Below are 21,978 nucleotides of genomic sequence, written 5' to 3' on the forward strand. Positions count from 1 at the left end.
CCATGACAGATGTGGCATGATTAAAAGACGGAGGGGAAATCTGTCAAAAGGCGGTGCCTGGCACCATAATTACGCCAGCACCTGCTCTGGAAGAGAGTGGTCTCTCGCCATGGGAAGGCATCTCACACAGCACATATAGTGCACCTCTCTTCCCTCCCTCTGTCATCCATCTATCCAGACTGATGTGTGGATAGATAGATGGATAGATGAGTGATTGATACAGTAGGTAGGTTTCTCTAACTTCTTGGTTTCTTCTTAAAGTTTATTTTCATGGTACATCTGAGGAATACTGTGAGAGCCCCAGTAAGCTCATCATTAAAGCAGTACCAACTGATCAGTTAACCTACTGATATCAAATCCTTTATACTGTAGATCTGGTTTGAATTGCCAGTGGAATTGTAAGTATAAACACTTACAAAAGACTCAGTATGCAGCATCATGAGATTCTGTTCCTACCTGTCATATTATTGCACATGTGAGAGGTGGATTTAGCATGCTGGCTTTACTGTTATAATATTCCCTTTATTGCTGTCTCATTGACAGTAATAATAAGTAGCTGGAGATTATACGTATTTAATTAATCATAAAGTTGTTTTGATCATTTGTTAATCAGAAAAATCCTTGAGTCTAGCAGTATTGTGAATGTATTGAGAATGTATGAGCTTTTATCCTGTTTACAATATAAGAGACTTCCGTTAGAGCCTCTTCCTTCCTGAATATTGTATGGGGTTTCCACTGATCTGTTCTTCCACTGAGTGCAAGAATGCATTTGTTGACGTTCTGTAGTGAAGGGGACAATTGAGGGGGATTTGAGTCTAAAATGGTGGTGTCCCTGATGGTGGTTCATCCTACGGACATTGTAGGGTTATAGCACACCTCTGTGTCCTGATTTGGCATTATTTTAGTGGCATTCCTTTTATTAACAAAAACATTTCATCCTTTTTTTAAGAAACATATGGAAATTCCACAGTTGTAAACACCAAAACAGGCATGCATACACCAAGCAAATTTCTGATGCAATAGGAATGAAAATGTCTTCTTCACGGAGCCTTGGAAATTACATATTGTTGTGCCTTCCCTTTAGAATCCACTTTAGAGGACCAAAATAGAAATGCAGTGTAATCCAAAGGGCTCTGGATCCATTTGCTTTTTATTAGGGATTTGCCAAAAATGTTAAACACATAAAAAAGGATGCACTTATATTTTCATACCATGTTTTATGTACAGAAAATACCAGTTAAAGTTACTTCACCACATCAATCACTTGGAAAAATAGGTTAATTGGTGTAAACAGTGGCCTCATAAAACCATTTCTGGCATTAAATCACAATAAAAATGTTATTGATATAGCACTTTTGAAAATGTGCTTCAGAGTGCTTTCCACTCCCATTTGATTGACTAAACAATATGCAAAAAATCTATAAAATGGAGGAAAATAAAAAAAGTATTAACAAGCTATCGAATGGGAGCTGACTGCATAAGGGACCCCAGAAGTGTAGGCACTGTTGTTTTAATATATTTTATGTTGTGGGAGAACAATTGTGCTTCTTATCATATTATGGAAACACCTCATAGAGCGCAACAAAACTGTGTCAGAAGTAAACACTGTATCTATTCTCTACACATGAAAAGCTTCCTGGAAGCAATCATTTTTACTGCCATAATAGATCAGCAAAAATGGGAGTGACCTGAAAAGATGTGTCAGCTAAGCTTCCTCCGTTACAGGACGTGCAAGTCGATGGGTGATTTATGGTATGGGGAGGACCAGGGTCTCAGTCAAACACTGACCTGGAGTGCCCTGTCTTAGCCGTATGAATTTTTGATGGCTCGTCTCAGTAGGGAATACAGCGTTGGCCTTTGGTGTGACAGCGGAAAGGCAGCACTCTGCATACAGGAAGATGCGGAGTGAACACTCCCAAGGTGACCCTGCAGATCATAAGTAAACAGTTGGGGATGCTTTTGCAGCAGGATCAGGGTGCTGCAACCGTGTACACTGTTTCCTTCTCCCTCTTGTCATATGGGAAGGCTTTGTTTTAACACTGCAATCCAAGAATTATAAATTAACCCTTAAAGGTGTAGGTTTTTGAACATTCTAAGTTCCGCAACAATTGAAGGTTCTAAAATTCTATGTTGAATTCAATGAACCCAGATATTCTTTAGAACGTTCATTTCTCAACATTCCCATCACACCGGTGTGACGGTACTCCTTTAAGGGTTAACAATCAGAGGCGAGTACTGCCTGAATGTGTCCAGATACTGACTGGGCAGAGCTCTTTATATGCCATCAGATAAAAATCATTTTTGGCTTTGGAGAATGGCAGTGTCGTAATTGTGCAATTATTGGCTTCCCTTTTGGAATGCTAATATGACCAAAAAAGCCAGGTGCAGTCTGAATAAGTTTCACACTGTTGCAAAGCACCGGTGAGCTGGCACACCATCATTCCGCGCATTCAGTTCCCACATCCCTTTAAGGGAAGAGTGCAGCGAGCCAGCTATCATTTTTTGAATGGTAGAATCTTCTTTGGATGCATTAGCGAACCTATTCCTGTGTGGGTGCAATTTAAAGGTAAAGTTTTTGTTAGATATGTATACATGTTGTTTAGTTAAACTACAACAGGCTGGCTGGAGATATTTGTGGAAGTTTAACATGGCCAGAGACCGAGTTTTTCCCCCTTTTTTTCTGGAGTCAGTGGAAGTAATGAGATTTGGACTTACCGGGTGCACTGGGATATCTCCGTCAGTGAAAACCAGACACTGCAGCGTGAGTGGACCACAGCTTCCTATTTGCCCCCCAGCAGATCCACATTGTGCATGCAGCGCTAGTGATTTGCCTTCAGGCCAGATTAGTCACAGGACAGGGTTTTGGACGCTGCAAAGGATTAATTGGAGGCCCTGCTTCTCCTGAAATTACAGAGGAATAATTTATTCATTTATTTGGTTTTTTTTTATCATTATTATTTTAAATGTCAAACTATAATCAGTGGAGATGTGAGATGAAATGCAGACAGGATTCATTTTTAACACACCAGACATTGTTAAATAATGATTTGCTTTGTTAGATACAGGTTTGTTAATAGTATCTCCTATCTCCTAATAGTTTGGGTGACCTTCAGGCTCCATGATCAGAGAGAAACGTCAAAGACAAAAAAAAAAGATTCCCAAAAAGCAAGCACTTGACTTATGTCAAAACAAGTATGCTTTGTGTATAGCATTAAGCATTAAACACAGATGAGCAAATCATTTTCAAAGCAAGTTTTTTCAGTGCAACATTTCAGATGTAAAAATGTAGTATGTTAAGGCTGTAGCGATAAATGTGCTTTCAAAGACAAGTTTTTTCAGATGATGAAAACCCAAAGGGCATGGGCATGTAGCAGACATAAATGTTGTACAAGTGCAAAAGAAATATGAAAGATACATCAATATCTTCGTAGAAGAATTTCAAAATGTATTTCATCAATGCAAAGAGTTTAGAGAAAAGCATGGCTTTCCAAGAGTCAGACCTCGTTTGGTTGCAGCAAAGCATCTCACAGGACAGGACATGCCAGGGATGGTTTACTTGCAGGTCTGAAACAAATCTATCAAGAATTTTGTAGTGTATTATTACCTTTCTGCAGATAACTCTGCTTGACAGGAGAGCACAAAACAAGACAAGCAAAAGCGCCCATTCTCTCTAAATGTCACTGCAGTAGCGTCTCCAGAGGGTGTGTACGATTCATAAAGACCCCTAACCCTCCTCCTTTGATTTCCTGTAGCTGAACCAGTTGCGCTTCTTCAGCCTTGTCGAATGGAAGTAATCATGTATTCCATGAGCACAGGTGCTTATCTGCATAACTTGTGGTTATCTCACAAATTCAGATTACGGGGCCGACGTCAGAGGATGGTAATTTTGGAATTGAGAAAAGGCGCTAAAAATCACAATGTCAGTAATATGCCGTATGTGTTACAAAAGATTTCCAGAAGGGATATGTGAAATAGGCTTGGTGAACTATTGTTTTTACTCTTTTTTTTTTTAAAAGGACCCAACAGATGACCTTTACACGTAATCAGATGCGTGAAATAGTGAAACATGTGTCATCAAAAGGGGACTGCTGGTTGCTGGATTTCCTCGCTGTTGATTTGGCTTTGTGTGTTTACCTGTGTTATCATTAGCAGAGAGATAAGTAGCTCGTGGAAATAGAGGGAATGTGCTGGTTTTAATTTGCCACTGACGCAAAGCATCCAGTTAGCATAAATTAGCTTTATGGCTCCTTTACTCTAGCCAACCCCCCTTGCTTTTTTAAGTAGGGCACATCATTTAAACGGGTCCATATTAATGAGAGAGGGTAACACTTCAAGTGGGTATTAATAAATGAGTGACCCACGGTTTCCCTGGTGTTAGATACAGCAGTGAAAGGAATGCTGAATCAAAAAGGGTCTTTGAAGCTATGTACTTTATTTTTTACACTAAACATATCCTAAACCAACACAGCGCTCCTGCAGTTAGGGTTGAATATATGATTGAAATGCTTATCATACGGTATAATAATATTCTTTGCCAAATACGCATAGTATATGTATATAAGTATGTATGTATATAGTTGCCATATACTACCCAATGAGGTAGTATTTGTATTGTACATGTACTGTGTGTACTGTATACTAGCGTACACTTGAGTGGTCTGAATAAGATACGCGGGGCTTCAGAGAGAGCCTGCTACACAAGAGGGTGTGAGGAGCATCTTGGTAGGGCAGACGTGCAGCCGGTGAAGGCACGGGGAGTCGGCGGGAGGCAGCTGAGGAGGTGAGCGAGAGGGCATGGCCAGGCCCAGGGATCGGCAGGAGGCCACGCTAGCCTCGCACTCCGCAAAGGAACCCCCCGCCCGCAACACAGACTCATCTATTTCAGGCTGCCGCAGGGTGAACGACGGGACAGCGCGGTCAGCCTGTCGGGCGGGGCCAAGGCGTCCTCTCCTTCAACCCCAACACTCCAATCCAACTCCCCACCCCCCCCCCCCCCCTTTCAACCCTCCTTCCACCTGCACTCCCCCTCCTCACACATCCTCCACTCTTTTCTCGGCGCCCGGTGCAGTAGTCACATGCCGCTCCGCTCCATGCCGCGCCCAGCCCCCTCCCCCTTCCGCAGCGGAGGAGAGAGGATGTTAGCTACCCCACTGTCAGAGCAGATAGGGTCACTGAACATCACATCGAAGGGCCAGCACTAGAAATAAAGCACCGATGAGAGGAGAGAGAGAGGGGCTTCACGCTTGCCTCACCTTGCCTTTGCTTCTGCGCTAGAGAATGGACACGCTAAAAAGCGGTCCCTTTTACAGTCACACATTAACACCTGCGCAACAAGCAGTTTATTGATTCTCTTCTGAATGTACAGTAAATCCATTCCTGTTGGAGATCACATGATCAAACTGTCAGGGGAGGCTTTCCTTTCCAAGAACATCAGAGTGGCTTTCACCTCTAGAGTTCACTAAAAGGTTGTACTCCATATAGTGACTACATACATATGTGCATGCAGTAACAGTCTCTCACGTGCATAGTTATATATTTAAAAGCACATTAATTTTCCAAATACAGTAGAGCCTAATAGACTGAAAGAGGACATGGCACTTAGCCTCCAGATGAACCAAACAGGATGACTGGAGTCTTGGCTGTGCTGATGAATATTTAACCAGGTGTGCCATGCAGGGTGTGAGGTGTGGTGATTTAGAAACACATTGTGTGAGGACCTCAGAATCTGATACTGAAGTGGAAATCTGTGTGAGGACCTTAGAATCTGTGTGTGTCAATCTGTGTGAGGACCTTAGAATCTGATAGTGGAAATCTGTGTGAGGACTTTAGAATCTGTGTGTGTCAGTCTGTGTGAGGACTTTAGAATTTGTGTGAGTACATTTTTGTGAGGATTTTGGAATCTGATTGTGGAAATCTGTGCAACCACTATTTGAGTGACATTGACATCCTTCAGATTTTGACCATATGAGACCAGGCTTTGAGAAAGACTGTAAGGCAGGGTGGGGTTCATTGGAGAAGGTATGGGGGAAAGCTTGACACTGGAGGACAATTCATGATTCTTTGCTTAAGTATTCACTAGGCATTGAGCACTGGCCATGGGCACTGGAGTGATGGATCTCCCCTAGTGCTAGTGAAATGGATGGAGAGGTGCTATTGTGCTGGAGGCTGTCAGAGAAAAAGACAGAACATGGGAGCACAGAGATGTGGATGTAGAGAGACAGTTCTATAAGCTCTTGGATTGCATCCAGAGACAGGTAAATGATAACACTGACAATGTACTCCCTCCTGAATGAAACATAACCTACCAGCAGTCCTTCAATCAAACTAGTCTGCTGCATCAATGGTTCTATATTGGAAGAAGGAAAAATACTGCAGGTATGGCACAGGAATTATCAAGATATATAGCAAATCATAATATAGGCAGTCAGATTTTAATGATGAATACATTTTAAAGGAAAGAATGAACTTACTTTGTTATTGATTACACTGATGAAGATGAACTGCTGCCTTCTAGTTGGGAGATCAACCAAGGGGCCACAGCCATTATCCCTGGGTAAAAGGACATAGACAGGGCACAATTAAAATAATGAGTCATTTGAAATATAGTCCGTCTTCCTGAGGTTACACCAAAAGACAGTGACCCTTTACTTATATACAGTACTGCACAATGGGTCATTTTAGCCTGTGTTTCACCTCTAGAGTTAGTTTCAAGATTTCAAGTAGCATTTGTGAGTGCCTTGGAATGATAAGCAAACACGATGTTTTGGAGCCGCCATCCCAATTAGTTGTAATTAGTTTCCCCGGCGCAAATTAAAAGCCCACAAACCCGTCCTGCAGAGAGGGTACTGAGGAGAGAGCTGCTTTAAAATCCTCTCTTTGTGTGATTGAGTCAGAGTGCCTCTCTCTCTCTCTCTCTCTCTCTCTCTCTCTCTCTCTCTCTCTCTCTCTCTCTCTCTCTCTCTCTGTTGGCGTTCGGAAGTACCATCGCTCATTAGTGTGCAGGGGTTAGCCCACAGTTTTGTTTGTGTTTAAGTTGTTCCTCCCTCCATTAAAGAACCACTCGTATACATTGTCGCGTAACTGATGTGCAGGTCGTCCACATAGACGGGAGATAAGGGATGGGAGGGCAAAATGGCTGAGGGGGGTTCCGATTCAGCTAACCCCATTAGCTCTCAGTCCTTCTGATCTTGTATGTGTATCTCTGAAAGCCCCAATCAGTCCTTCAGGAGGAGAGGGAGCGGGCGCGAGGGCTGCGTTTTGTTTCCGAGATGGATTATTCAGGAAGAGGGAGGGAGACGAGACGAAATGAAGACTTGCCATCGGCGAGCATCTCGAGAGGGCGAGGTGCCAAGGGCCTGCGATGAAATGATTTCCACCTTGCACTGTATGAACTGGAATTCCTGTGCTGAATACATGAATACTGTTCGGCGGTATTCGAAGCCAGAATTCATGGCTGTCTATTTCATCATGCTCAGGAGAAGAACAAGAATTTCTGCCATGATTTCGTACTCCCAAAAAAGGAAAGCTGGAGAGCACCTGATTAGTCGGATCCATTCCTCTCTGCAGCACTCAGTCTGTCTGTCTGTCCACCTACCCACCTATGTATCTCTTAATCTATATCCAGCTCTGTATCTGCAATAGATAGCTATATTAAGAGGTAAGAGGGTTAAGGCTGCCAGTCTTATGACATGTCATTTTCTATATTTTTGATATGTTGCTGAGTGGATCATAAACGGCCCCAGCAATGAAGAAATGTGATTGATAATGACTGACTGACTATTATTTTGTTACATGCTTCAAATGTAAAGCACTTTGAGCTGCATTCTGTGTATGAAAGGTGCTATACAAATAAAGCTTATTATTATTATTATTATTATATCATAGTTACAGTAATGTACATATAACCATATACTGTATCTGTATTAATTACACAGATCTAATTATTTAGTTTCAATAAATATTTCTTATGGCACTGCATTTTTTACATTTTATATATATTACACATTACTCTTTTACTGTAGCTGAAAAATGACCTTTAGAGAAGAAAACATATTTTGCATTGTTGATATAGACAAGCATCGCAAAGACCCTGTACAATAAGTGAACTACAGTATTCTGAAAATGAATATTGCAATTAGAATGAGAAGGAATGCAGCAAATGCTCACATTTCAAAGGCGGATCTGTTGTGGCAAACACAACAATAGCCATCGAATCTCTCATTGTGTTTGAGCTGTACTCCTGATATGGCTCAAGGAGCATTTCTTTCTTTGTATTCACAACATGTTCTGGCAGCATGTTCAGCCATTTGTCAGACACCTGCATTCCAATCAGCTTCCTCCGCGCATACAGGCTGGACTCTGACTCTGCAGGGCTCCGAGCCAGCCGCTCCTGCATGCATGCACGCCCGTAGTGGCTCCGCTTTACAATGAGTGGACATCATTTGATCACCTCCAGCCTGGCGCATTAGCACTTTGACCCATTCTCCCCTCTTGGTGCTGCAGTGGTGCACCACACACACACACACACACACACACACACACAGGGCTCACCCCCACTCGCCACGCCAGCTCACATCTGAGCTCCAGACATCCAGACAGCCCCGCCCAGGGCATGTCCCCTGGCAGGCCTTCCATCTGGGACTTGAGACAGAGAGAGTGGAGGGTGGAAGGGAAGACCAAATAAGTGCGAATTCAGAAACAGCAGGATGCTGTCAACTCTGATCCATGTCAGAGTATTAGGTGGGCGCGGAGGGGAGAGGCAGGTGATGAATGCAAAGCACTGAGGCACATTTACAGAGGACGATGCCCAGGCTCCCCTCCCAAGGGTACGCTGCTACAACACGACATGACAGATGCCATTTTATATGCTGGCTCTGTCCGCTATATGTTGCCTTTTGCTTTTATGGCTTGTATTTGTCATTTTATGCTTTGTGCTTTTCCAATCTATCTTTCGTGGGCTTAACTAAATACGTATTTGCATTTGTGGCGTCGTATAACATTTGGTCAAGGACACTGAACAGCACTGAAAATTACCCTCCATTTGCAGTTTTGATGTTGATGGATGGGCATTTAGCTGGTATCAAGTTCTTTCCTTATCAGTATTACCAATGTCTGCTGAATCTCTAAAAATGTTGAATGTGTTGAAACATATAGTGCCATTTATCTAATTTTTCTCAACGTATTTGAATTGTTTCTTGTTCTACAGGAAGAGGGAAAAATAGGAGTCATATTCAATGTCGGGACTGATGACATCACCATCAATGAACCTGCCATCGCAGTGGCCGACGGAAAGTACCATGTGGTGCGTTTCACACGCAGTGGTGGCAATGCCACTCTCCAAGTGGACAACCAACCGGTCATTGAACGCTACCCTGCAGGTAGGACACCAGACGACTCGTGGGGGTCAAATGGTTAGATGATGATGGTTGGTCAACAAGAACACCCCCCGTGCTGATGTAACTATCACCCTGGCCAGAGTGGACAGAAAGAGAAACAGAGTGATGTTGAGTAACAAAAGTATTTTTACTGAAAAAGTAAACTGACAGATCCATTATATCATTATTTTTCAAGGCATCCTAAATATTCTAAAACCCCATGGCAAGGAAGGAATTCAGAAATAAGTTGCAGGCTTGTCTTTTTTTGCACCAAAGTGCAAATCAATTCCAATTGAAGCATGGTGTTTTATTGGGAAGCATAATATTTCACTTTTTAACTATTCCCAGCTCCGTGTGAGTCACCACATGGAGAGCACAGATAACTACAGCATGAACAATCTAATAATGATCAGAAATTGACACAGTCGCCCCAAGTTGGCTCGCCTCACTCAGTCTGCCCAGGCGTCGATGTGCTGCATTTTGCACTTGTTTTAAAAGCTTGTTTGGGTTTTGGCAAGAAAGGAAATGGGCAGATAGCGCTGGAAATATGACTCCCCCTTTAGCAGGGATTTGTTGATGCTGACGTTCCTTAAGCAGCTCAGCCGCAGTTTCAGCTTCCCTCTCCCTGCAGTGTTCAGTGGAGACACACACGACAACAGCAATGACTTTATTAAATATGTATGTAATGACATTGGTTGTCTGTGTGAATCTGATAACATTACCATATATGACGCGACCCCATAGATCCACCAGCCTACAACAAAGCGGTTCAAGAAAATGTCTCTTTTTGAACCACTGTGTGTGTTTTACTCGATTGTTATTTCTTTCCTCCGTACAGTCCAGAAAGATTCTCTGTCTCTCTCTCTCTTTCTCTCCACTGTGTGCTCTGGGACCTGTTTCCTCACTCAGTTGCTGTTGAACAGGAAGACATTTTCTGTCTCTCTAATAGCTTCCCCTGCAGTGTTTCAATTTTTATTCAATTTGGATCCCACTAGGCCTGCGAGATTACTGTGCAGAATCGGAGATCTCCTCAGAACCACAGGCCTAGGCAACCAGGCAAACCTGAATAGGTTTGTGCAGACAGTATATATGATAAGAAAAACACAAGCAATTGTCTTTTTTTGTCTTAGTTAGATAAAGTAATTTGCAAATGTTCAAATTTTACTGTGGCATTATAGCAAAGTCTACAGCTCCAGGGTTAACTCTTGAGCTAGACTAGATTACTGCAATGGCTTTACCTTTAGAATCACTATAGGCTTTTCAACAGTTACATTCATATGTCGTCTCACAGAGGAGGACACACAGGAATTGTGTAGTCAAGGACACACAAGTTTTTTGTGCCATGAATGTTGCTAAAGAAATGGCTCGTCCGCCATTTACTCACTCGACTAAGCTGTTTATTTTTTAATGTGCTATTTTGGGGCTTGCCTGTGCTGTTGTCACACATTAGAGCCTTTAAAACAGGATTAGGAAGGTGCGAGCTTGGGCCTCGTTCAGAGTCCAGGGCAGGCTGCCAGATGGGACCGAAATAGCCCCTGTGTCTGAGTGAGAAGAAATGGCTCCTGAAAATGACAGGAGTCTCTTATCCATTCCATTTGTGCTCTTTCGTGTTGAAAGTACGGAGAAGAAAGCCCAGTATGATTATATGTTTTAGATCCATGGTAACGATCACTTTGCCTGGGCTTGCTGATTATCTAATTGCTACTAATTAAGATAATGGTCCCTTTACTGTCATAGACATGCAGACCTATAGACATACAGTCATATAATAGTGTTAGACTTTGCTATGTCATTATCTGAAATTGTATATGAATAGGTTGTGTTTACCCCTCATTAAAATGTCAGGTTGAAATTAATTTCAGATTTAGAAAGACAGGCCTTGTAAAGTTTGGTTTTTGAATACATACTGGCATTGGAACACAGAATCATTTTGACTGATGCTTTAAGTTTTTTTTCTTTTGAAATGCATATGAAGGTTTAATCACCTCGCCATCATGGAAAGTCAGTTTGCTTGTGTTTTATGTTCTCTCTGACAACTGATTGTCAGTGATGTTGATATATACAGTATTATGTGCTCATTTGTGTTCTCCCAAGCCTGCATGCAGTGAGTCATGACCAACTCTCACAGTCACTCTGGCCAGATTTAGCAATTAATTTGAGTTGAGAGTACTCAACCAACTCAATAACCAACTGATCTTCCGCTGAATGTTAACACCCCATCTTATATACTCAGGTGGTAGTTTTATTGCCAGATCCAACTGCTGTGTAATGCAATTTTCCACCTGAACAGTTCTTAATGCCCTCTTCACTAATCCTGCAACTTTGTCCACTTTGGCGAAATTGCCCACTCAAATGCCACTGGCTGATGGCCCGATGTGTACGCTGCAGGCCAGATACGTACAAATGCACCATTTGACATCAGTTCTTTGAATGTTTTCTACTTTTACCGAAACTAGTGCAGTAAACCTCACTGTTTGGATTATCCACTCTGAAAAATAAAAAGCATAATATCAACAAACAGCAGCTGGCTTGTTAAGTGGAGAGACTTGCCATGTTCAGTGATTAAGGCTGACTCATATGGGATAGGTCTAGGGAAATAAAGAATTTAAGTACATAATATTCTGTTACCACCTATGGATTTTGTGATTATACTGTACTCTGACGCATTGTGAGCCCACATGTGCATTTTAGTGTGTCATCTCCATATGCGGTAGTTGTAATGTTCTTTTCAGATCATCCTTTGCTTGGTTCAAAAAGGCCTATTCACAGCCAGAAGCTAAATTTTGCATGCCAGTTGCCTAGTATCCTTGGTTTTGCTGTAAACCTTTTGTATCTGAGGCTTCACACATAGCTCAGGGAGGTATTTCAGGTTGGAAAAACCTAGCTGTGTACCCAGCACGCCTGTGCCATAGTGGAATCTCTATTTTTACTTTTAACAGTTTGTACATACACACTGGTCCTGAGGTAATTTCACTCCACTGTGTGTTTTATCAGCTATGGCTGGAACGACAAATAGAAATTGAACTGGAAGTTGGTTAGCTTTGACTGAAGTTGCTACTGGGAGTCACACTGTTGGGGAAGAATGACAGTTGTGCCAAGGCACTAGCAGAGATTCCATAGTAAAATCCCAAGGCAGACTATATCAGCCCCTCATCATTCACTCACTCTGAATAGGTGCCGTTCAGGGAGCTCCTCCGCTGTTTACCGAAGAGCGCACTTGTCAGAGTTCCTCACACACCGAAGCTCAGTCAGTGGCAGAGAGTCGCGTTCTTTTCATTTTTATTTCATCAGTGGAAGAACATCTTCGTTTTTACCTGGAGCTTTGCACTCACTGTGTGTAATGTGAATGACTGTCTTGATGATTTATACCGGAAAGTGTTTGCTTTAGTTTATTTTACCCAAATTTTGTATTTATCTGGAGACACTGTGGGGGAGCCTTTGAGTTAGTTATGATGTGCTTGACATTTCCCAAGCATGTTTGAGAAAATGTCTTCCTGATTCCTTTCTAAAGATTTATTAAATACAGAGTATGTGAATGTTTGATCTGTTTTATCTTAAAATTGCATGCATTGATATGTTGCCTTAATGCCTCATTCCTTTTCTTTGATGCAAATTTACAGGGACTATGTATATCAAATCCAACATTAACGATGATGACTAAACACTACTAAATATGTCTCCTATAAATATAAATAAACATATTTCTAACTAGAGGATGGTCATAAATCTGAACTCTAACCCACCATAAAATAAACCTAACTTTAGCGCATTAACTCGAAAGCTAATTCAGAATTGCTAAACTTGCTAGATTTGATGCCATGTCTTTCTCCTTGTGACCCATGAACTTCTTGATGTTAACCTCCTATCTGTCTTTCTAAATTCTTTGAAGGGAACTATGATAATGAACGGCTGGCAATTGCTAGACAAAGAATCCCATACAGGCTTGGTCGGGTAGTTGACGAGTGGCTACTCGACAAAGGTAAAAACAATTAATTGATTAACAAATTTAACTTCTTCACAATGTCTCTGAGAGATGTGCAGTTCATAGCGACGCTCACAGAGTGGTACACTTCTACATAATCCGAATTTCATCGATTCGATTCGATTATTTGTACAGCAAAGAGTTTCAACAAAATGGCTGACATGCCGTACTGGGCCAAACGATCTCCACTGAGTGTCTTCCTCTCCTTTCACACCTAGAACTGCATCCTGTCAGAGACGGTGTAATAACGTAACAATAACCCCCACTAACCCTCCAATAATACTCCATCATAACTGTCTGTAAATAGATGCTGGTTTTTATATGTCGTATGTCTGCTCCTGTGAACCCCCTCTAACACCTCTAACACTTGTCATAAACAGTCTTTTCTAAACAGTGCTTAACCTCAGACTCTAACCCCTGTGCTAAATAAATAGTCAGGAGTTAAATAGGAAGAACACTTCTCATATTGGCCTAAATGGTTTTCTCCAAAGAAGGTGGTGATCTCCAAAGAAGAAAAAAACTCTTAATTTCTCTTCATTTAAATTTAATATTTTTATCAGCAGATATAGATAATTTTCTAACATGCTGAATGATCCAAGGATGTTATTATCACAGCAATTGAATATATGCCTTGCCAAACAACATATGCCTTGCCACTAATTGATTGTAATCTATAAAGCTGCTTTTTCCCCTTGTATTACCAGTTTAACATGCATTGTGGTAATTTCCTGAAAAGCTGAATAAGTTTGTGTGGACAGTATTGAGTCAGTTTCTGAAGTTATTATCAAGTAACTTCAGATAAACAAAATGCAATTATGTTTGTCTAGTAGAAGGAGTAAACAAAGACCTCTTTCCATTTCCATGTAACCTGCAGCCTCCTCATTGCTTCCTTTGCCTTCTGTTTAGTGGACTTAGTGATTCAATGGTCCTCTTGTATTTCAAAATAGGGAGCATGCCAAGCCTTTTAAAAACTGACATTTTAAACCATGAAATAGAAAACATGGCTGTAAATATTTCATTTTTAATTAAATTCATTACCCAGTGGGTTAGACCTCTCTAAAGAAGACACAGCCCAGAGCTTTCTTGAAAATCATAACGCCATGCTTCTAATTCTCATTCTGATTTCATTATGAAACCCCAAAGACATCAACTCAGCTCAGAGTCAAAGGGAAAGCATTTCCCCCCTGTTTTGCTCAGGTTGTCTATAGTTTCAACATCTCCATAAGGCTCTAGTGTCTAAGAGCAAGTCTGAGATAACACGCCTGTGAAGCTGTTAAATCCGCTACAGAAAGGTGAAGGCTAAAATAAGAAGAGGAAGCGCTAACAGATGCTACAAAATACTCAGTTTTATTCTCGCATCACTGCGACTCATTTGTAAACTTCAGAAATGAATGTCAGTGTAGTATTAAATTAATCTCACAGATGGAACACAGTAAAATAACATGTTAAATACCAGTGTAGTATGGTTTTTTTTGTTCATATATTCTATTTTATGCGCCACCTTACTGGCCTAACTTCATTTAACTTGTAGCCCTCAAACGCCTGAGGATCCCCTCCATTAACCATGAAGAGGCTCTTACCAGTGGCCTTATAGCAGCCTACTTGATAATGCACTGAGGCTGAGCACATAATTTACCAGTTTAAATAGACAACACTAGCCTGGACTGGACTGATGCCGATTTTAAACAGCTAGTCATTCAGTGACTTCCTAAACTTACAAGCAAGATCGACATATTAGCTTTTGGCTATCTTAGTTTAAATAATTTCCTATAGAGGCTGCATTGACTGTTACACTCTTAATATGATGACTGATATATCTGTAAATGGAAACTGGAAGCTAATCTTTAAACCAGTTATTGAAACATTAAATGTCGACTACAATAGGCATTTTATAATTCTGAATATATTGAATCATATATGTGTGATTCTTTGGCTGTAAAGGTGTTATTCAATCAGTCAATTTTTTTCCAATTGAGTGGTGCAGTTTTTCATTGCTTCCCAGCTAATACTTTCAGTCTACAAATAATTAATTGCAAAGATGAAGGTATACAGAGGGACCCCAAGTCATTTGCACTCTGTCTGTGTGTCTGTGTGTGTGCGTGCGTGTGTGAGTGTGTTCGATTGTGTGTGTGTGTGTGTGTGTGTGTGTGTGTGTGTAATTCATTATTGTGGATCTGAGGCCATATGTCTATGCATGGAGCAAGAACGGGGGGGGGGGGGTCTTCTACGTAGAAGGTGGTGGGAACCCATTAATGTTGGAGCTGGTGGCCGATCAGATCATCATCCATGTAGATTAAAAGAAACAAGGCTTCTGTGTCTAAATAAAACATCATCAGAAGCTCTCTGCACTCTCATTAATATTGTCCTCCAGTTCCACTCATTTTCCTTCCTCCCACTGAAGTCTCATATGACTTCTAAGGCATAGATGATATGTGCTCATTTATTTTACAGTGATTTGTGTTTCGTAGTGTTCTCTTTAGCCCCACTACTTTTTTGAGGCTGTCATGCATACTTGTGCTGTCAGTATTAATGTAGGTGGAAAGCAAAACATTTTTCATATCACTTGGTGGTCCTTGATATTTAATCAGAAAAATCTGAAAAACAGGGAAACAGATTCAATAATGTGCCACTTTTTGCTCCTTCTATTTTTCCCCTCTCTCTCTCTCTCTCTCTCTCTCTCTCTCTCTCTCTCTCTCTCTCTCTCTCTCTCTCTCCAAACTGTCTGTATCTCTTTACATACTCCTCCGATGCATCACAGGGCGACAGCTGACCATCTTTAACAGCCAGGCGGCCATTAAGATCGGTGGCCAGGACAAAAGCCGTCCCTTCCAGGGCCAGATCTCCGGCCTCTACTACAACGGGCTGCAGGTGCTGAAGCTGGCGGCCGAGGGCGACACCAACGTCCAGGTGGAGGGCAACCTCCGCCTCGTCGGCGACGCACCGTCGGTCCTGTCCACGGAGACCACCTCGGCCACGCCGCCGGCCGCCGCCGACATGTCCACCACCATCATGGAGACCACCACCACCATGGCGACCACTACGACCCGCAGACAGCGCTCCCCGAGTCTGAAAGACAGCATCACACAGGTCAGTAAGGGGGGGATGGGGGACGCAGAGTGGTGGAGGTAGGGGTGGAGATGGGGGTGGGTATGCGGATGAGAGAGGTTGACGGAGAGTCCGTGAAAATGAACTTATTATCATTGAAGCAGACTCCATTAAACGTTAACACACCATTAGTTTTCATACTCCAGCTGCGAGTGAGGCAGCCAGGGCTCTGTTTGACCCATCATTTTACGGGGCCTCTTGCCACGATCCTGATCAAATATTAATGTTTCTGGGGCTGCCGGTGTGGATATATGAGAAGCCAAACTGGATCAGTACTTCGCGAGGATCCAGTGGTGAGAAAACGAATATGCCAGACAATGGGCTATGAGATAAGAGAAATCTTTTGACCTTTTCTCGGTCATGCGATATTGGGACTTTTCAAGCTGCGGTGGACAAGACGGGGGGTCTCACTAAAAGCCCATAAATGATCACATGCAGTGGGCTGCGCTAGCTTCAGAATTAGTCTCCGATTTATTGTCATTGTGGACACATGCTCTGTCTCCTCCTTCACCATCTCCCTCTAACGTCCTTTAATCCTTCCCAATCATGTTTTACTTACTGAAGGACTCCTCACAGTCAACACATATGGCAAACCAGTCGTATTTTGAGCCCAGAGGTTTAGAAGTTAAAGCCAACAGCTTTAGGATATCAGAGTGTTCAGCGCAAATTGAGTTTTAAAGATGCAATATCTTAAGAGGTGCTCTTTAATGAACACTCAATTTTCTCATGCCTTGCCAACGAATATGCTGTTCATCAACTTCATCCCATGAGAAATCAGTCCAATCAAACCTTGCATTACCAGAAAGTAGAATGCATATTTAAACTTAACATATTTAGGAAAGCAATTATGTCTCAGTTCTAGGGTGAAATACTAGTTATATGAAAGTATGCATGTACTTTAACACAGTTTGTATAGTTACTATGAAACTTACTTAGTTGGCAAGCGCTTTTTGTCCAAGGCGGCATAGAAAATGAAGATGAAGTGGAGACAGAAGCAAGTGACTATTGCATTACTTACTGACTGTTCAATCTCAGCGGCCATTATATTTGCAGGACTAGAGTGAGGCCTGGGGCATATCTTATGTAAAGCTGTTTTTATCATCAATGTCATCATACAGGAGTTAGTGTAGTTTTCAATTATTCAACACTGTAATTTATTCAGTATTTGTCATTTATGATGGCCCATGTAAAACATTGGCAAATGTGTCCGTGACTAAGTAATAATTGCTTGCCATACTCATTTTCATATATGCAGATCAGCCTAAATGCTGTCGTGACTTGTTATAGGAATTACTTGTAAAAGCGGACGATATTTGAACGGGAATACTAATTCAATGAAATTAGATTTAATACATTCTGAATGGCTGACAGGAGGAATTAAGGTTTTAAAGAGTTGCCAAGTCCATCCCTGTTCGTCACTGTTCACTTCACTGTTCTTGGCTCAGCGTACAGCTTTGTGAGAAGTACTAACAGACCTTGGCATGCATGAAAGCACTTGGATAAACTGGCCTCTCAGAGTAACAAAGTATGACTGACTTTACCATCAAGTCTGCTGACATCACAAATAGCCAACATGACCTACAAACTATAGAAATGTTCCGGAAAGAAATTAGCCCATGCTGGCAGAGCCGCCGTCTGATGGTTTGCTTTGCTGATGGTCCCATGATTTTTGTATGGGCCCTTTATCTGCTGTTCTATGGAAGCTTGGCAGAAGAGGTTAATATTTTCTCAGAATGTATAAATTCACATTTCCTTGCATGACATTTCCCTATCCTACCCCCATGTTGCTATTGCTCCCACATATATTCTACCAGAGCAGGGGCCGGAAGGTAACATTTTGAGTCGTAATGCACCATAAATGCACCATTTGCTTTGCCTAAATCAGAGTGGGTTATGTGTTCCAGCCTGCCAGTGACACATAGCTTGTAGTTAACCTTTCATGTTGCAAATTAGTTATACTACAGTGGCAATTAGTGCAATTTAAAAGTACCATACCATAGTAAAGATAATCTATGAGTCTTGTTTTGCCAAAAGATGCTGCTTGAATAAATATAGTTTGTGAAGGAGGCTGATAAGAATCAGAAAACCTGTAAATATTCCACAGCTAAACAGATCCTAAAATGTTTTTTTTATTATTATAATTAAATATTAACACAAGAACATTACACATACACTGTTTACACATTATAAAACAGTAAAAGCACAACATGATTGACTGAGATACTTGATTTCCCAGGGACAGAGATGGTCATTGAGATGATAGAGAGGTTTTGTCATTGTCAGGCAAATGCAGGCGATATTTGTGATATTTGTTTAAAACTTAGAGAGAGAGAGAGAAAGAGAGAGAGTCAGTCAAGTCCTCTCTACTGACAGGGTTTTATCTGTACAGTAGCCCTGACTGATAATTGTTGCTTTGGGCTCGGCTGCATAAACAGAAAAGCCATGGGTTCACTTCATTAGCACGGGCTGATTAGAAGTGTCTACATGATAATGGAAGAGATGAAGCGATGTCAATCACACATAAAGTGGCTATTTCCTCTCGGGAAGAGGTGGATGGCACCAGCACAGCGGTGCTGCTGGACATACAAAGGTTTCCTTCCATGGAAATCCAATCTTCTTCAGGGTGTTTTTCTCATGGATATGGACCCCCGTCGAATGTGTCCATTCAACACAAACAGTCATAGCAATGTGCTTTTTAATCAAAGAAGCCACGGTGATAATATTCACTCTCTCTCCGTGCAGAGCTCCGATGACCTGCTGGTGGCGTCGGCCGAGTGCCCCAGTGACGACGAGGACCTGGAGGAATGCGAGCCAGGCACAGGTGAGTGCGGGGCTCCCACCCCGTGGGCACTGCTTCCTCCCTGGGTACCCAAATGTCCCCTCTCCCCCTGGGTAGGGACAATCACAAAAAACGCACAGCACAAAAAGCCAAGACAGAGGGCAAGCAGACAGACCTGTTCTTATTCTCGCTTATTATAAACCTACTTTGCACCAAGAAGCAGCTTTTTTCCCCCCTCCTAATTTCTCACAGCTACAGGCAAGAGAGGTGCTGGCAGGGGCTGGGTGGCATCATTAAGATGCTGGCGCCTCCCCACTGGTTTCTAAGGTCAACGGTAGAGCACAGAAACCACCCCTCATTTGACAGAGATGCATAGTAATCTGCCAAGCTTGTCTATGTTCAAAAGAGTCAGAGCCATTGTTATACTACAGTTTCTACAAGTTTGTAACTGAATAACAGGATATATGTTGCAGTCTGTATCATAATACATAGTGAAAGAGAGAGGCCCCCAGATTTAGATTTAGCCTAATATTAAACCATGATTCGATAACTATAGCACTTTGTTTATAGTGAAATATCCTTAGATATGAAATGCTATTGGATGAAGTGTGGAAATAAACATAATGTGATTGTCCTTAATTCATCTCATGACTGTGTTACATTTAACACTGACATTTTACAGGCAATAATTTAAATTGACAGCTACCGTATGTGTTAGATTTCAAGACTGTTGTGACAAATAATCTATCACTCACTTCCCCAGTTTATCTTTACTTAATATTCATTCCAATGTGTTATGACTATTGTAGATGTTAGGTGCCCAATTTTCCGTTATTTTCATTATAGTCCCACCTACAGTAACTGCTGTGAGATTATTATAAGTCATATTTGGTGGATCTTCTCACCTGTCCTGTGTACCTGTGGTTGAAAGCTTAGCTCTCCTGCTTTCCCTAAAAGGATGGCAATGTCATTTGTCCATCCTTGGTTACTAACACCACCCCATCCCTACACGATATCCTGCCTAAATCCGTGTCTTAGTCCCCCACTAACCCTACCTCATGAAGTCAATGTGCCGGGACCCTTTCATCTCTCCCAGGACAGCCCCTACTCACACCCCCATGTGACCATAATGGCACTCGCTTCACTGCCAAGCACTATGAGAGAAAGTCCTGTGATTGCACGTCAGACTGACTGTCTGACTGGTTAACACTGAAAGACCAAGAGAGCTGGGGAAAGAATGTGTTTCTCTGTGAGGACAATCTTACACAGCTTTCTTTTTTTGTAATTTGCTTTTTTCCCATGCAAAAAACATGCGGCCTATTTGTTGATGTAAGTGACCCAAACTCCATGGTATGTTATCTTATTTAAGCAAAAAAAAAAGAAGCCAAGAAAAATGCAAGAGATGAAAGAGAAGACTCTTTGGAAAATAATTTGAAGATATTGTGCTATTTTACTCAGAATATATATAAATGCATAGAAAATGTTGAAGTAGTAATTATGCTAAGACAAATGTTAGGAGCAAATGCAAAAACATACGATCACAATCTGTAACAGACTAAGCCATAGAACTATTTTATACTTGAGTATACAACAGTAGTCTAGTCATCACCAGGCTTGGCATTTTACTGATTCTAACTCCTTTCATTTCTCTCCCTTCCTTTAGGAGGTGACTTAGTGATTCCCATGCTGACTGTGGATTCCCAAGACGCTCAGTCTGGCATCACATATTACCCAGCCATCCCCTCGCCCCCCACTTCCCTGACCCCCCTCCAGACCACCAAAGAGTCCCAGGGCCTCCCCGCCCCCCGCCCCCCCTGCCCTCCCGACCAGGAGGACTGCGGCGAGCCCATGGAGGTCTCGGCCTTCGGCTCGGGCGAGATGACCGAGTCCGACGACGAGGACTTTTACAAAAACACCCCCATGGTCACCGATAGGACAGTCCTGCCCCCTCCCCCGGCCGCCGCCGCAGGAAGCGAGGGTGGGGTCCAGCCCGGGGCCGTCCCTCCGGGAGGCGCTGCCGCCGCCGGCGCGGGCCCCACCAGCAACCCCGAGCAGCTGCACATCCCCGCAGGCAAGATGAACACCCTGAACACCCGCGACCAGATGCTGCTGCCGCCGGCACCGCCGGCCTCGCGCCACCCGCCGCCCGCGGGCCTCACTCACTCACCCCCTGATTTCCCCCGTGTGTCCACAGCTCAGCCCGCCACGCCCCGAGAGAAGAACCCGCCCGGCGTGGCCGAGGTCATCCGCGAGTCCAGCAGCACCACGGGCATGGTGGTGGGCATCGTGGCGGCCGCCGCCCTCTGCATCCTCATCCTGCTCTACGCCATGTACAAGTACCGCAACCGCGACGAGGGCTCCTACCAGGTGGACCAGGGACGCAACTTCATCAGCAACCCCGGCGCCGACAGCAACGGCTCCGTGGTGAAGGAGAAGACGGCCGGCACCACGGCGACCGTCGCCAAGACGAGCACTAAGAGCAAAAAGAACAAAGATAAGGAATATTATGTCTGAGAATGAGTGATAGAGAAGTATAGAGAGAGAGGGAGAGAGAGGGAGAGAGAGGATGGTTGGAGAGGAGGAGATAGTGGTCAGGGGAATTTTAGCACATTCATTCCCACACCGTATGCAGAATAATAAACAGAATCATGAAGGTTTTTTTATACATTTGGAGGCATCAGTGTGGTCCTGTTGTCATTATGAATACTTACATAATGACACGAGGAAAACCAGCTCCA

The 21,978-nt window shown here is 42.7% G+C and overlaps 1 protein-coding gene across 1 annotated transcript in view; it reads left to right on the forward strand.

Moving 5' to 3' along the window:
• nrxn2a (neurexin 2a) overlaps positions 1-21,754 on the forward strand; it is a 157,047-nt gene extending 135,293 nt beyond the window's left edge. The window contains 5 exon segments of the mRNA XM_076275208.1: positions 9,206-9,377; positions 13,264-13,353; positions 16,115-16,443; positions 19,204-19,282; positions 20,904-21,754. Of these exon segments, the coding sequence (XP_076131323.1) occupies positions 9,206-9,377; positions 13,264-13,353; positions 16,115-16,443; positions 19,204-19,282; positions 20,904-21,754 (1,521 nt within the window).
• Positions 21,755-21,978: the final 224 nt, after the last annotated feature.

The sequence above is a fragment of the Alosa pseudoharengus genome, unplaced genomic scaffold (assembly GCF_046254945.1).
Source record: "Alosa pseudoharengus isolate Yale_2024_CS ecotype anadromous, Long Island Sound unplaced genomic scaffold, YU_APseudo_1.1 YU_APseudo_1.1_scf_8, whole genome shotgun sequence".
Classification (NCBI taxonomy): domain Eukaryota; kingdom Metazoa; phylum Chordata; class Actinopteri; order Clupeiformes; family Clupeidae; genus Alosa; species Alosa pseudoharengus.